At 41.5% G+C, this 17,796-nt stretch overlaps 1 protein-coding gene across 4 annotated transcripts in view; it reads right to left on the bottom strand.

Moving 5' to 3' along the window:
• pcdh19 (protocadherin 19) overlaps positions 1-17,796 on the bottom strand; it is a 53,736-nt gene that overhangs the window by 22,885 nt on the left and 13,055 nt on the right. For all 4 annotated transcript variants that reach the window (XM_046406190.1, XM_046406191.1, XM_046406189.1 and 1 more), the window contains exon 3: positions 1,177-1,235. In XM_046406190.1, the coding sequence (XP_046262146.1) occupies positions 1,177-1,235 (59 nt within the window). The remainder of the gene's footprint in view (positions 1-1,176; positions 1,236-17,796) is intronic.

The following is a 17,796-nucleotide window of genomic DNA, read 5'->3' on the forward strand; positions in this document are numbered from 1 at the left end:
TCATTTGATTTCCATCCCACTGGAACAAATTCTGCTTTACAAACAACACTAAACAGGGACGAATATATGAACATGTGCTCTTGCAGGAGAGAGGAAAATATGTATGAATGAGTTCAAATAAGGGAAAAGGGAGGTTAAAACAGACAGAGAAGAAGAAAATGGGACTAAACAAAAAGAAAGGCAGAAGAAGTGAAGGACAGTCCCAGGTAGCTGCATTCCTGAGCCCAAGCTGCACATTCTATAGCCTGGGAGAGAGAACTGCAGGCAATGCTGGCTCTCTGATGTTATCACTGTAATTGCACCTGTCCCTGACCATAGGCTCACTGGTTCCCGAGGGGATTTCTTTGTTGTGTGCTACAGAGGCCCACACTTGAATGCTCTTTGTTTACATTAATGCAGAGAATCTTTTTGGGGGGAAATTGCCATAATGGGTTTTCAAAAGGCCGGGATAGCTTCAAACAAGGGGGAAGGCTGGAATGTTCTATAGCTGCAGGTAAAAGGGAGAATTGTAGTTTGAAGGGAGCCTGGTTACAGAAACCTCAGTGGCTGGATGGAATTATTATATGAACCCCACCCCCATCCCAACCTCACCCCAATCCCCCAACCGTTGATTCCCACAAACCCTATCTAATATCACAGTTCAGATGGACTGAGCTCCAACACAATGAAAGCATTTATTCTTCCCTTCATCAGGTAAGAATAAAGAACATAATTACTGACTATTCTTGTAACCACTGCCTGAAAAAGAAGAAAGACACTAGAGAAATCCCTTGAATATCATTTAATTGTTGAGTAGTTGTTTTAAGCCATAGCCCTTATGCAATTCAATCCACATGTGTTGCTAATAAACCAAATTACAGAAGAGTAATAAGGTTATCTTTAAAAATGAAAATCATTACTTGCTGATTCTGCTGCTCTGCAAAATCTAATATTCTGAAGTATGAGTTTGTGGCTCATTTCAACAAGTGTCTACTAAATGCATTACAGAGTAATTCTATTTGTTCAATTTGTCCAAAATCTTATCCTCTCATTGCAATTATACTGAATGAAAAACATGGAGGAACACTCGCAAACTGCTGCAACGGTAGCTAGCTGTGCACTCATTAGATAAAACAATTACAGATCACAATGGCGCTGGTAACGAGGTGCTGGTAACAATTCTTGATCAAGACATACCTTTTAATGAGGTGGGCTCTGCTGTTCACGTACGTGGAGTCAATGGAATAGTTCTCCGTCTGTAACAGAGCAATGCAGGGGGTGGGGTGGGGGTGGGTGGGGGTTGATGGGGGTAACAGAGAGAGAGGTACTTTTAATAATGGAACCAACCAAATAATGTTACCAGTAATTGCCTTTCAGTAGAAATGTTATTTTACACAAAGGGCCCGGTGAGCAGCCTCTGCTTTCAAAGGGCGGAATCCTATTCGCTTTCAAAGCGTGCACACACAGAGAGGCTGACTGGGAGTTGAGAGCTGAAGAGAGTGCTGCAGTGAGTACAGCCTCTCTTCTCCTCCTCTTCACCCTCCCTGCTCTCGATCCCTTGCTCCTTCCCTCCACTGCCGATCAGTCCACTGTCTTTAAAATGGAGTCATTAGGCCGGACATACGATCATGCAGACAGAGGGAGAAGAAAAGTTTTCATTTTTTCTTTTCTGAACTCTTCACTTTTACCATGTTTGAGAAGACATTAATGTGGAAATATTAAATAAATAACTGTGAGAGAAGTAGATGAAATTAAGAGTGTACCAGGGGAATCTTAACTCCGCAATTGCAGATGAAAAGGCTTTCAGAATATGCATATGATAGATCTCTGACCCACATTAGAGAACACGGTTCAAAGGCATCCTACATTCCTTCTTTTTCCAACATTTATTTAGGAAGGAGAATGTCTGAGCTCATGGACAGAGGAGTTAGTGTACACTGAGCAGGTAGCCTCCCCTGCGCCTGCCAAACATCTACTCACACTAGGTAAGATGTCAGTGGGCCAAAGGGTATCAAAGATTCTCAAAGGACTTTCCCAGTCCTGCGAAAAGCCAGGATATGACCCTTTCGACAAAGTTTGATAAGATGCAGGTTTCTTTCCGGCAGAAAGAAAGCAGAGCCTTTGCTTAAAATTCCACGGAGCAGATACAGTATCTAGATAAAAACTGTGAGTCAATGGCTGACATCCGAGGGAAGTCTACAGTGCCCATATCAAAGCCCTGTTGAATAAAAGTCACCCCTATGATAAGAAAGGCTAATGCAGGTGCTTGAAGCGCAATTGCTGATTATCAAGTGAGCTTCACATTTGACACAGGCCAGCTGGTGAGGTACAAGCAGCCCTGCACAGCTGTCATACATAGTCAACACATTTGAATTAAAACCCATTGTGCGACTGTGCGAACAGTCTTTATATGTCAGTGGTGTTGAGCAAAGGGAATTTTTTCTGCATCTGTGTAAAAAGAAACCACAGAATAGAGGAAATGTCAAACACTGGCCCCAGTTTTCTTGAATCCCTTTTAAAATAAGTAAATAAATGAATACACAAATAAATAAAACTGACGCTGGCAGATATCAGCAGCCAGTGTGTAGTGTTTACTAATGGAAAATAGCTCAGATGACCTGTTGGCAGTCCATGAAAAATGTAAAAGCTTGTTAATGCTACTGAATGCATGTCCCTGTTTGCTTAGATTCTTGGTATTGATGGAATTTTTTCATGGCTTCAGAGACAGCAAATATGCCATGCAGTATTATTGTCTGACGCTAATGCTGTTTTTGTCTCTTTAGTTGCTGCAATCTTGAATGTATATCAGAGGCCTTGTTATCATTTGGTAATCTCCAAAGAGCATAGCCCTGCTTTCAGTCAAAAGGAGATAAGCTGTTGTTTGCTGTCTCACACCTTGTACTCCTAATTTTTGCAAAAAAATTGAGAAAATTTGAGAACAGTAAGCAACAATGTAAGAGCCTTTGATTGGGGTTTGTCAAATTAAAAGGCAGTGTTTGTTGCTGAAGGTTAACATAATTCTGTCTCCTTTTTACCATTTACCCCTAATTAAACTTTAACTCATTACTATAGAGAAGGTAATTCATTAAAAGGAATTTAATTAACATGTTATTAGCCTCTAATTTAGAATGTGCCATGTTTGTTCTTATGTATTACCCCTGACTCCTTTTGTTTATGTTCTGCTTGACTCCATTAACTATCAAAGGTAATGGCTGTGCCAACATACTGCACCTCAGATTAATCACTAATTATACATTAGCTCATATTATTAATTTTATTTATAAGTTATGAAAAACATTGTAGAGATGCATATGTGATATTTTATCACAATATAATATCTGTCCCCCTTTATTCCCCTTTGCCACTTTTATAGATCACTATTATAGATCAAAAATGTTCCTATTCAATAACAAACATACTTTATGTGTATATGTTTTGTGGTTCACCTGTGCTGCACTTTGTTCCAAGTCAACACAAATAAAACTGCCTCCTTTTCTACAGTGGCTGCACATCCAGTGAGAGACTAATGAAAATGCAAGGCATGAGTAACAAGGGGAGAACTTCATTTAAAAGACAAGATAGAAAATTTCTTGTGAATGTCACTCTGGCAGCAGCCTGTAATTGGTTAGGCTGGCATTCTGTGTGAGCGTGGCCTCAGGAAGAAGAAAGCAGTATGCTGCTGCTTTCAGTCCTGAAGTGGAACTGTACTTTCCATAATACAACTCTCTTTCAGAGATTTCACATGGAGCAATGGGCACAACGTAGGGAAACCCTTCATAGTATTTGACCATTCAGTGTTTGTCCTTCACCTGTTCTTCCTCTATAGCTCATCTTCAGCACAGCAGCTACTTATTAATCAATTCCCTCGATTCATCAGATTGTCATTGAAAAAAAAGCAAACATCCAACATCCTAGAGCATAACCTTGGAGGGCCTAATCTGAGGAATAAGCAGATGCAATAACCCAGGCTTCCTGTAAAGAAATGTAATGTCTGCCCCCACATTTCTGACCAACCTCAAATTGGAAGATATGTCAATAGATCTTGGTGGGAGGTCAAGTTTCATGCAAGAGGATGAGGACTGCTTAACTACAGCGAGGACGCCACAAATGGCTCCTTAATCAGGTTGGACAATGTGTTGTTGTGATCTGAGCGGCCCCAGTTTGGCGGCCAGAGCCACTCTATCCCCATAATTATTGTTCCGTTTCATCTGAAGGACTGGAGGGAGGAATGTAGTCCCTGGTGTCGCTGGGTGACTGATAGGCAGTGTCAAGATGAGTGGGGAAGTGGCAAGAGAGTAGAGAGAGGGTGAAGATGGGAGGAAATGGGTGAGACTTGACCTGAAGGAGACTTGCAGTCCAACTGCTACCTCCCCTTTTCACCTTCTTCCTCTCCAGTAAAACTGGAGGCACAGGGACGATGGGTTCGCTTTTCTGCCACTGGGAGGAAAAGCAATCTTCTCGCCTAGTTGCTGCCGTAAGATTTGATTTGCCTTCCTCCCAGCGTGACAATTGGGTCTGTAGTCTGGATGCAAGTGTATTCATTGTGTGGAGGCATAGGGTGCACCAGAGAGAAGAGCAGGGGTGGGGGAGTGAAGACACCAGTTGTTACACCAGTAAACACCCAACAAGTTCAGCAGATGTCACAGCGATAGGGGAGAAAAAGAGAGGAAAAAAAATGTCACACAGCTGCCTGACTGTTTGTATTATTGATGCTGCTACAGCACAGTATAACATTTAAACAGGCAAGCTAACTAGAAAAATATGGACAAATGCAACGGCATGCACTAACAACATGTTATTTTGAAAAAGGGAGGTATAGCAAATGCCATCAGCAATTTGTTTCCTCCTGAAGAATATAATTTCTTTTTCATTTACAAATTGTTAAAAAGGCTGACATGAAACTGACGTGAGGAAGAATAATGCAGAATACGGAAAATTCAGTGAGCAGTCCTTGCCAGGGTGCAGGGTGCATCTTAATCTTAATTACCATTTACTACTACTTTATTATTGAATCTTGCTTGACACAGATGTGTAAGATCAATTTTTTAAGCAAAATCAACATTTGAGATTGATTGTATCTATTAAACATGACTTCTTAAACAAAAGACATTTAAGAAGGGTAATGCAGGGCTACAAGGCTGTGTCTAAAAAAAAAAAAGTAAGCATTTTAAGGAAGAGAAACTGATTACAGGATTGCATGATGTGAGTGTTTCATGGCTGTCATGGATGCGGATCGTTAGTGCCATCATTTTAGCTCACAAAAAAAAACTCTTGTTGTGGACACAGAATGCCACACTAAAATGCATAGTTTAAACATACAAAGCAACAGACTAGAAAGAACCAATTAAAACTGTCAGATCAAATTTTGCTGCTTCATTCTGTGTTTGAACAGTCTGAGGTTGAGCCTCCTGTTCGCCTCACTGTTGCTGCAGCTCGCTCACAGACTCCCATCAGTCCTGGAAGGAAATATTACACATTATGTGCCTTGTTATCAATACCCTGCTCCTGAAGGAAGATAGGGCGAGAAAGAGATTCAAGGGGTTTATAAGGCAAGCTAGCTGCAATTAGAAAACAAAAAGCCTTCATTATCATCGAGGTTTGTTTGTGCTAGGTGTGACAAAAAAAATGTAAGAAACAGGGGGAAATTAGAGGGAAAACTCCACCGGATGACGGATGGTCAGTGTCCCTAAGTGCCTGTTTACAGATGCACATATTCCCTTCATGTAATTTTGCAGTGGGGATGCAAAAGAGTGTGCGAGAATGTGCATGTGTTCTTATCCAACACATAATGAAAAGAAATGCTCCTGCACATTCACATTCTTGCACACACAGGCTTACACATTCTGCTTCCCTACAAAAGAACTCTTCCAACAATCCCTGACTTGCAAGGCTGAGCTGGTGCACAACCACGATGCCTCTGGGTGCAGCACCTCTAAGCAGCTCATTCAGTCTGTGTGACACTCATGACAAAGACACAGACCACCGAGGAACCTGCATGGATTGGGTTTATATTTTGCTAACCATGTAAGAACTTAAAAAATGATCCGAGGCCCATGAGCAGCCACAACACCCCACCATCACCACCTCTGCCCTGTACCTCAACGACCATCATCACCTCCATCTTTCCGATTATAGAATTTCCCATAGATCCTCTGCCATCTGGTAGATTATAGATTTCCCTCTTCCTTTATAGAGGGCAGGGCCCCTAAGGGAGGATCAGTGGTAAAAAGGGTGAAAGAGTGCCTGAGGCACAGCCATGGTGGTGGATGAGATTACATTTTCTATTTCTGCCTGCTAAAGGGGGGCTGCCGTGATGAATACAGAGTTGTTACCATTTAATATCAACTGGCTCCCCTGCAAACTCAAATTATACACAATCAGTTGTGACAGAAGGGTACATGTGTGACAAATAACCTGCCACATTCTCTGCATCATTTCACTTCATCACCTATCAATTCACCCCAAACCCAGTAGTCCATTTGGGAATCAATCACGTCATGAAACTAAGTGATTCTGTGGGAAAAAAAAAGGTTTTAAAAAGCTTCCTGGCTGTGCTGTAGCTCCTCTGAAAAAATTAAAAATAACAATATGGATGAATTACGTGCTATTATGAGGTCACTTGTGCCCTTCGCCACATGTTAAGTGTTGAACATTGTTTGAGCAAACTAAATAAGTGTTCCTCTGGAATACAATGAAACAGGTACGTAAACATAACACCACTTCCTGCTTGCCCTGATCCATCATTTTTCTTGCCTTCCCGTGCAGAACAGAACTTGTGTTTGTTCATTCTATCCAAAACAATCAACCCTGCTCTCATAAAGCAAAGAAAGAGGCCGAAGCACTAAGGTAACTGCTTACTCCACCTGTGTGTCACACCCACAGAGGAAACTGCAGACCATGCGGCTGTCTTTTATTCTGAAACAGAGACAATAGTCCAGACCAGTCTCCATGTCACTCAGGCCTACAGGCTCCACAGAGCCGCAGAGTCCAGTTAGTAGAGATGTGATTAATTATACATACATTGATAGAAACAACATTCATTATTCATGAGCTTCTCAACGTCAAAGCTATTTCCCTCCCTTTCAGCATGATGAAAAGATTTTAAATAATAGGCCCCCTTTGCAGACGTCTGCATTCCAGCAGAGTCGGCTGACGCTAAAGAGGCTTAAGTCAGAGTTGTTGTCTTACCAGGGACTCACTGCTCAGGACCAACATGCTTCAAACTGTTGGTGACTGTGTGGGTTCCGGGGTGAGTGCTTTTGTTTTGTCTTTGTCTTGAGAGGCAAGGCTGATGCTTTTAAGCCATTCAGATGGCACTATGGTGTCAGCTCAGAATGAATGTGAGTCTACTGTGTCGCCAGGCACACAAGGCAGGATAGAGTTTCACTGAACACCTGTTCGGCGTTCAGTTTTGCATGTGTTTTCAAACTTATTCTTCAAGTACATCTCTAAGTCAGAAAGAAGAACCTGAGTATCTCTATGAGATTACGATTCATGGTTTTTACATAGTAAAAGAGGGGGGAGGGCGGAAAAAAGACTCAGCTATCTGTACTGTTTCCAAAAAGAAATCGGCTTACTTTTCTCAAAGCCTGTAGAGCCTAATCAAACTCAAATAGCAGGAACTTCCCCTTTAGGCAAGTCTTGAGGGATTTTCTTTAATTTGGATGTTAGATTGAAAAGTTTTCACACTCCTCTCATCCAAAAATCCCTTAATGTGTGTGTGACGCCACATTAGAGAGGTAGGTAGGGACTTTACTTGAATAGACTGCGGAAATACTGAGGGTAGCATCTAATCCAGGTGCACTTTGTGGTTTCTGTAAGCACTACTATTAAGCACAACAAACATATGCTTTGAGAAGTCATTTAATTTTTGTGAGAGAATTACTAGATAGCATTTTCTCTTCTCAGTTGTGCCCTATATCAGCCAGTGTTGGGGGGGAGGGGGCATGCTAAATGAGAACGGAAGAAATTCCCAAAGGTTTCTCCCATCTCCCATGGGCTGGGTCTTAGAAATAAACATTCAGAAACACAGCAGATTATGTAAACACGTTTCCCTTAAATGCTTAGAAGAGAGCAGTGACTGAATAAACAGCATGAGTTTGAGTCACTTTTGAAATCAGTAAACTTGGGATTAATTTTTGATTAACTCAGTACACATGAGGATGCCTGAAATGAGGAATCTGTGAGGAGAGCTGATCAGCGTGCTCTCTACAACATGGTGGAGTGTGGCTTGGTACAGTTTCTCTTAACTGCTTAACGATGGCTGCCAGTCACATCGGTGCTGCTCTCCGTCTAGGCTCTCTTTCTCCTTCCCTCTCTCTTTTTCTCTCGCTCACTGTGACAAGGCATCTTTCCAGACATTTTAGTTGGATGGAGATTTGCAGCAGCTCATTACAGACTGGGAGGCTCTGCGAGCGGATGCAGTCACTCGGAGATGGATTGAGTGGGTCTGTTTATTGACATGCCTTAATCTGACACTGGGTAAAGGGAATGAGTCACCGCCTCCAGACACACTACCACATCACAGCCACTCCTGCAAATAGGGAGGCAGCACCCAGGATACAAGTGGAACTTCATCAGTGCTCATTAATCCAACTACCCCAGGCCACTCTCTCAAACAAACCATGTTTACACTGCCTGTTGGCTGGATGGAGGAGTGACTGAGCTTTTCAAAGGGCATGTGTGCAGGTGCTCACACTCGCAAAGGACACACACACACACACACAAGTACTCCAGACTCCAGCTCATCAAAAGCCCCACACCCTGCTAACCCACATCCACCCAAAACACAATATCTGTGTGTGCCAGCTGGTAAAACTCAGTTGATGCATGTTGTCTCATGGGTGCTTAATTCAGGGGTGGACGACTAGGCTTGATGCCAAACTATCATGGGGGGGGGGGTTATTAAACAGATGGGCATGAGATCTTCTAGGTCGAGTCACAGCAAAGCTACTCCTGTCAGTGAAGCCTAGTTAACGTTTTGATCCTGTTTGCTGGTGCTTCAGTGTGAAGCACATCTGCTGGTAATATTTGGGATGGTCTTCCTAGGCAGCTGTCAGCACTGGGATCGACAGCAGAGTATTAGCTACTTGCACATCACCACTGCAACTGTAAATCCAGCTTGTTAACAGCACTGTGACAGGCTGCTATCAGGACACAGGCAGAAAAAAAAACAAAAACAACATCCAACACTACATGGTAAGATTCTTCTCTATGTTTTACATTACACTTTTATTCAGTACATTGCATGAGAGAAGTGATCACGTGAATCCTCTATACTAAATTTACCCCCCCCCCCAAAAAAAAGCAAAAAAAAAAAAAGCTGAGAAATGTGTAAGCTAGTCACAAACAAAAAATCTTTTGTGAAGAAAAGCACACATGCAGATACACAGAGGCAAAGGCAAAATAAGCAAAAGGGAGTAAACATTGTGTGAATCAGAAAGGGAAGAACACAAGACAAATTTACAGTGAAACACTCACACACACTCTCTCTCTCACACACACACACACACACACAGTCGCAGTGGAGCAGAAAGTCGGAGCGAAGCCTGCTGTTGCCTCCGTCAGGGACTGGGAACTGAGCAGCTTGAGAGCAAGGCCAGTAGAGAGGAGACCAGATGTAGTGGGCTTGACCCACTCATTCGTAAGGGAGGGGGGTTTTCAGCAGCTGAAACACACAGGGATTAGCCTCTCTGACTTCATTTAATTTAATTTGTATTAGGGCCGTCTTTGGGGGCAAACATCGTTTTTCACTGTGGGGGGATATGCGGGGTCATGGAAAACAGCAACAGACGGTAGATCTCTGCCTCCTACCCTTGCCGTGGATCCACAGGGGAAGGCGAGGCACCGTATTCCCAGACCTTGGGCACACACTCACCCACAAACACACACTGAAGCAAATATCTTGTTTCCTCCTCATTATGTCTGTATTATGAAGTCAAATCTATTCCACTGAAATGCATCTTACACTCTGCAACCACCTTTCCACAGCTTGATTTCTTGAAATGAATACCCGGAATCCTTTTGTTCTGCCACCATAAACAAGATGTAGTAATTTTCTGTGCTTATCAAAGATTTGCTCTGTGCACTTTTGGGTATGTGCTTGTGTGTGTGAGACTGTTGCAAACACACACACAGACACACACACACAAAGCTGTTATCTACCAAGAACATATCTTAGGGGTGGATGTTTATCTGTGCCAGTACAGATTGAAGTTCTTTTTGTCTCAGTGCAGTGGTACATATTATTTGTCTTTTGTTGTTTTTTTTTTTTTGTTTTTATTATTATTGTTTGTTTTTCCTTGGCTGATACACTGTAGTTTGATATACTATAGCACAGAAATCCTTTTAGTTACTGCCAGGCATCTAATGTGCTTTTACTTGTAATCTGGGAATTTAATGAATGAAAAGGAGAGGGAAAAAAATCCTGTACATAACCAAATAATTCAACTCCCCATTGTACACCATGATACATGACTTACACTGTTAAGCAGAGGAGGAAAACAACCGCAGTGAGTGAGTGAGCACTCATCATTCCTCGTCACAATTTACTGTAGCTCTGTGGAAAAATATGGTTGCAATCAGCCATGAAGTCTGCTGTAGCCAAAGCCTGCGGCCATATGAAAGCTTCCTTTCTGTCTTGTGCAGGTGACATAGTCTGAGAGAAAGCTAATGTACCATGCACTGGGAAAAGTAGTTTTATTACAGAAACATCCAGAAAACAAAGAAAAAAACATGTATGGGCTGCAAAAGCATTGCTGTGTTTCTGCCAGACAAAAAGGACTGTACTGCTAAAGCCTGTACAAGACTATCATCTGCTCACGAGCAATGTTTTTTTCCCTCTCTCCCTCAGCCCCTATCAAAAGATGTTACAGTGTAAAATGTCAAAGAAAAAAGAGGCAAGAGAAGTAATCTCCTTCTCCTTTTTGATGCAAGTGGAATAATTGGAACCCTCTTAGGCTCATTACATGAGTTGCCCGCCAGCCAAAAGACGCTCCAACTGCCCCTTCTCATTCATGTTGCGGCTTTGAAAAATATTGCTTCCTCTAGTAACAACTCTTTATGAGATGCAATGACTAGAGGTCCTGGTACCTACACTAACGGGTAATCCTGCAATGCCTTTGAAAATCTGTCTTTTAACTACCACTGTCAAACATCAATACAGAACAACAGGGAGGGAACAGCAACAATCTGGCATTGTAGTAATGTCATTATGCATATTGCATAGCATCTCACACCCTTGCTTCTTGTTCTTTTTTTTTTTTTTTGGCAACACTGTTCTTCTCAATTACATACTGTATTGCATATGTGTAGTGAGTTCATTTGGATCCCTATTACAATAACCTGGCCTTCATTGTTATTACATTGTTAATTATTGTGACTCTAATCACTATTGCTGTATTACCCAAATTAACATTATTCTGGGTTTAGATCACCCGCACTGATGGCAGCAAGACATGCCTATGAAGAATGGCACCAATGTCCCTTCAGATAAATCCAGTATAATTAGCTGTGTGCCTTACAGGGTCCATGTGATGGTAATAATTAGAGCTACTGTAGCAAAGGTCATGCAAAACAATTTAGAGAGGATGCCGGCTGCATGGGTAATAGGAAGAGAGAGGGATCGACAAGAGGGAGGAAAGAGCTTGGATGAATGTGGAGACTCCTCTCCTTTTCTATCATTCAGAGATGAAAGATGGGTGGTTGTCACTTCGCTTCAGCACTTGGTTCATTTTACCCAATGCTCTCAAAATAATAGAAATTGAAAACCCATTTTAATGGCAAGTAGACTCTCAGCTAACGCAGTTTAAATGGATCCATGATTAGATTTGAGGAAAGTGCTACAGGGTATATCTGTGAACTGGTATCAGCTGAAATTGATTAGCTGCCTTTGAGGTGTGATAGCTGCCCTGGTGTTGCATCTGTTTATTAGCTTGAGTTTAATGGGTTTAATGCTTACCCTTAGTTATCACTATTAATAGTATGTTCGTGTGTGTGTGTGTGTGTGTGTATGGGGTGGGGTGCTTTACCCAAGTGCACAGGTTAATGAGCACAGTCAAAAATGTTGACACTGAGGTAAACAAGTACTAGCACAGCAAGATAGGTAGGTCTTCTTATATTTCTACATCCCCCCCAAGTGGCTTAGCTCTCTATGTAACTCCCAGACTGCTCCTAACCTGAGAGCTCAGGGTTCACAGCCTGGTTCCACCAGGAATTCGCTCAGCTCCCTCACCTCACCACCATCACACTCTGATGAGATAAGTAACAGCCTCATTGTCAAATATAGAAACTCAAACAACACGTATGCCTGTGCGTCCTAGATTGGTCCATATTCCCTTGTTGCAATATTGACACATTCCCACCCCCCAGTTCCCAACAACACTTCATTAGCACTGTATGATACAAACAGACAAACTGCTAGTACAAACCTTTTCGATTTCTGCTATCGTGCTTTTTTGATCATCACCTGAGCTGTGTAACAGCTGCTTGCATTTTTGTTGAGAGTTAGATGAGAAGATTAATGCCACACTGAGTGAGCAGGCAGGAGGAGCAATGAGACAAAAAGCTACAAGCACCTCTAAATCTAACTAATAAACATAATATATCTTGCTTGTTTAATCTGTACAAAACTTGAACTGTAAAAATGACAAGTGGTGGTTTTACTGAAGCTGAGAGCAATAATGGACTAGAGTCTTGCCAACTCCGAAAACATGCAGCAACCAAATCTAAAAATATTATTATTTAAAAACTAAATGGTAGAGACATTAAAAAAATTAAAAACAACACTTTAATGGCAAGGTATTACAGTAATTATTAGCAAAGTAAGTGTTGGCATCACTGGAACTGACTGAAGACCAGAGGTCTACTATATTTATTTTGTGAAAATAGATAAACATGGAAATAATGTTAAATTTAGGCAAATTACAAGTTTTTTCATTGCAGTTCTGATTAGTTTATCTTAGGCAGATCAATTTGGATATTCCAACAGCCTTTAATCCACATTTTTCTGCAACAAAAGCTGGAGTCATTGTGTCAAACAGTTAATTCATTTTTGTGTGAAAATGATCAAAGTTAACCAGTACTACAGTCATAAAACATTGCTGGACATCTGATTTAGCTCCTTTATAAAAGGACATTCTGATTTATTCAGTTAGACTCTGTGAACTTTATGAAAATCACTGGGGTGGGAGCGAGGCATATGCTAAGATCCATATGCCTTTGTGACAGTGAGGGTTTAAAAACTGTAAATTGTGATTATCATTGATCTCAGTCGTCAGATACTTAATCTTCTTGACTCATATCCACGCTGGCCACATCGGGTGACGATGAACTCTCCTCCCCCACATCTGAAGTCCCAAACAAATGTTGAGGGAAGTGGTGATAAGCAAGTCTTTATCCTTTTAAAGACACTCCCGTAATCCAACAGTGGAGGGGGGAGGGATGGGGCTTCAGCTTTAAGGGATTTAGTCTGGATTATAGCTAGTCTTCCAAATTAAACCAAAAGTCAGCTTTCCGCAGTTGCTCATGCAAGCTGGCGACTGGCTTGTTACCAGCACTACTAACAAGGAAAACGATGGAATTCTATAATTAGAAAATGCTTTCATGCAGCCACCAGGCGAACAAACGTGGGTAATGCAGTAGTGGAACTCAACCTGCCCTCAGCTAAACTGAGTATTCTGCCTTTCACTCCTGTTTCACTTCCCAGCTGACTTCCTATGACTACACTCAAAATGTCTTCCATGCTGTGTACCTGACTCTGGTTGCCAACCAGCTTAGCCACATACAAGCCCTTCAGCCAGGGCAACACTGTTCTGTCCCCACTGATGTTGTTTCCTGCAGCAAAACAAGGCCAAATCTGGGGCTTAGAGGCTAAAATAATCATTACTGGGAAGCAAACAAATGAAAAGTCAGAACACCACTCTCATGCCTGTACACCCCCACCACCCTTGGTATTTTGTCTGCTGTCCTATCACACACAAACAAAAGGGAGCAGCCACACATTAGCATTTAGGATGGACAACATTTTGGCCTGATGATGCAAACTGAGAGAGATTCTGGAACGTACAATGAACATTTTCACAGTCCAAATTTAATGAATAGTTCAACTTTTTGAGAAATTTGCCTCTGATTCACTTTTTGCTTAAGGTTACAAGGGAAGTTCGATACCACTTTCATATCTGTGTGCTGAATATGAAGCAAGGAGATGATCAGCTTAGCTTAGAATGATAACTGAAAGCAATGGCAAACAGCTAGGCTCTTTCCAATTAATACATTATATCCTGTTCATAAGAAATGAAACACACAAATAAATAAAAACAAACGCAACCAGCTAAAACTCCAAACAGTCACAACTTCCGAACCAAAAAAAAAAAAAACTGACACAGAATCAGTGTGGTATTAATCTTCTTATTTAACTCTCAGCAAGAGAGTGAATAGCAGATTTCCAAAAAGATCTGAATATTCCTTCAGAAATTAGATTTTTTTTCTGATTAATATTTCTTTAATGGTTCACAGAAAAGGATCTAAAGGAGCATTCTAACTTCTAAGGAGCAGTATATTCTTCTTCCCATATGAGCTTGCATATATTGTATATATCGACACATAATCAGTCCTTAGAACCTGCTTTGATGAAACCATCCCTGAACTAAACAAGGGCACTTGAACTCAGCTCCACAGTGCCCTTTCTGCTGTGCTCCCCAATAGAGTGGACAACCTCTGTTATTAAGGCACAAAGATTTGAGCAGTCTTCCCTTTAACAAGTTAATACAAGTGGCCTTCCCTTCTCACTAGCTGCCCATAAGTTTGAACTGGGAACAGTTTTCAAATAGAGAACAGGTATGAAGCAATCTTGAACTAAGGGGGTTACTGGGAAAAGTACTGCACCAAGAGAAGTCTGACAGAGGCCAAGTGCTTTTCATTCATTAACTTGGCCGCCTATGCTGTGGTATGTCCAATGGTGTACGTGAGGGGAAAGTCAAAAGTAATGTCCCATTGTGCTGCACAGCCACAGACTGAACCCTGATTATTGTTTTCTGATGCCATAAGAGAGCACAAAGAGCCAAGTGAAGTCATTATCAATTCCCTCGCAAGGCAATCATAACTTATCATTAGCAGCGTTTTCATCCTCTGAGCGCAGCCCAGACTAGATAACTAATTTATTCACTGGCAAAAAAAAAATCTTGTCTTTCCAACTTGACCTGGTATCACTTGAGCAAAGAAATGGTTTCCCACCTCCCTAGAAACTACATATGGGCGTAAATAACAAGCTTCGGACCTTTCTGAAAAGCCCTAATCCAAGGAAAACAAACCTGTGTGAAACAGGCCCACCTGAATTGCTTTCAGGAAAACTAGATAATCAAAATGCAAAACAGCCTTTGATAGAAAAATGAGCCAACTTCTAACAACAAATCCCCTACACCTAACATCAGCAAATTCTCCTCCTGAACTCTTATTCATATGCTGTGTTTGGGTTTTTAATGTAATCACACTGCATGCAGCACTCCATCAATGAGCTATTCTGATTTATGTCAGCCTGAATCAGTCTGACTGCATAGAGCATTACAGACATCATGAATGAGAAAAGGAGCCACACACTGAACACATTTGGGGTCCCACCACCTCCTCAGACAGGAGGACAATGGGTAAGGGAGCGGAGATAAAGGAGGGGTGTAACAGGGGTGAAGAAATGGTTGATGCTGATCGGAGAGAGAAAAAGGGGAAAATGGGAGAAAAGAAAAGAAGAGGCCCAAGACATTGGCCACACAGGGCAGAGGGAACGCGAGGGCTCTGAGAGGCCTACACTCGGTCATAGCCCATTAGGCTGGCTTGGTGAAAATGCTACAGCTCATTACATGCTCTGCCTCTGTTCTGTGGATGAACAATGCACAATTACGATACCCTGCTGCCGCTCCTCTAGCCATACCGCTGCATGCCTCTGAGGCGGCCGATATTGCTGCTATAGTAGCTCGCCTGCCAACAGCCTCTGTGCTCATCAAACATCCCATACATGCACCGCCTAATACGCATCCAGGTTTATGTCTAGAAACAAAAGCATTGTATGAATTTGCTGAAATGAAAGGAGGGCAGAAACAGGAAAGGCTCCACCACCACTGGAGCAAACAAAACAAAGGTATAATGAAGCATTTGTGTGTGTAATACAATGACACTGGCTCCCTTTTGTCTGCTCTTCCTTCTTTAAATTCTATAAAAAGGCAGACATGTGACAAAGGATAATACCTTTGTTTCAAGCTGAATTTAGTTTCGCTCAGTGTTAGAATTGTAAAGCCAGGTGTAGTGTTGACATACGGATACGGCTAAAATAAAGATGTAAAGTATAAGCAGACAACATTGAAAGTACTGTGACAGTATCTGCAGTGCAGGATTCAGTTATCCACCAGCAAACTGGTTCGCTTCAAGTCTTCTTCCTTTTTATGCGATTATGCATGCAGTAGCTGACATTTAATCTGATGGGGGAAATGCTAACTAACATCCTCCTGCTCCCTCTTTGTTTTAGGCAAAAAAACAGGACACTTGGAAAGGTCATTCTTCCCTGGTGTCGGAGCTGGCTGCTTGGAAAAGTTTCCGTTCACAGCAAGTATTGTTATTATGTTTCACAGAAGCCCTTCCCCCATTTCCATGTCACTCAAAAATCACAGCATCAGCATTCAAGGAAAAAGCCCTGGGAAATCTCCTCACAATGTGGCAACAAGTATGGTAACCTGCAGTTAAACTCAGATGGTGGAAAACGAAAAAGGAAATACTGATATCCATGAATTTTAATTAATACCTTTTCTCTCTGCACATTTAGACAAAATTAGATTTTGGAGCACTAAAATCATAAAAGTCATTACTAGAGAAATTTAATTACCTTTTTCTCACTTTGTTTACTTGGTGGAAAAAATTACAGTTTTGTCATTCCACAACAGATTTGAAAACAATAATTTCCCAAAAGACTGACTGCAAGTCCATTGTTCCTCTTATCTGCAAGAAGGGACAAATACATGGAAAGAGTGCCGATGTTTTCTTACAGTGCATGCCAATGCAAGTTGCATAAATGCTTCTGTTTCAATATTTTTGAGCCACAGGGACTGAGGTGAGCACATTCCTCTTGACACACAGGAGATACTACGGAGCAAATAGCTTTTTTAGCTCCCACAGCAAACAGATTTCACTCCTGGCCATAACAAGCCTTAGGGTTTGTGTTTTTAAATATGTAAGCTGACCTTTTCTATCCTACATTAATGTAACTACAGGCATTTTCAACACAGGCAGCAAAATCTGCATTAATGAGAGATCCGTGAGCCTTCCCTCGACATATGTTTTCCTGAGACTTGTCTGGTTCGATTCTTTTTCCTTAACTCTCCATCTTGGTTTCGGTTAACACTTAAAACTACAAGACACACAAACATTGCAAGAAAACAAAGGTTGTAAATGATCGCTAAATAATCGCTGCCTTAATAAATCCACTTTCTTGATGATAAAGCTGCCTCTATATGCTGGAACTTGAAAGGCCAAGGATTTCCATGAAATAAAACAGAATGCGGCATATTTGTATCAGAGAGTTTAATTTGAAAAAGAAAAAAAAACGCCACAGGAAACTCATTTAAATGGGTAATTACGACCATGCAGCATTGCTTGCAGGGCTTAACAAGGTACGTAATGATGCCCCCTTCCCCAGCGATAAACATCATCACGATGTCCATTTCCTTCACTCCATTTAGCTCTCTCTCATTTACGTGAGGACCCATCAACCTATAAGCTCAATGCCATTATAGCCCTTTTTAGATACGTCTCCAGTAAAAAGTCTTTTAACATATA

The sequence above is a fragment of the Scatophagus argus genome, chromosome 12, assembly GCF_020382885.2.
Source record: "Scatophagus argus isolate fScaArg1 chromosome 12, fScaArg1.pri, whole genome shotgun sequence".
Taxonomy (NCBI): domain Eukaryota; kingdom Metazoa; phylum Chordata; class Actinopteri; family Scatophagidae; genus Scatophagus; species Scatophagus argus.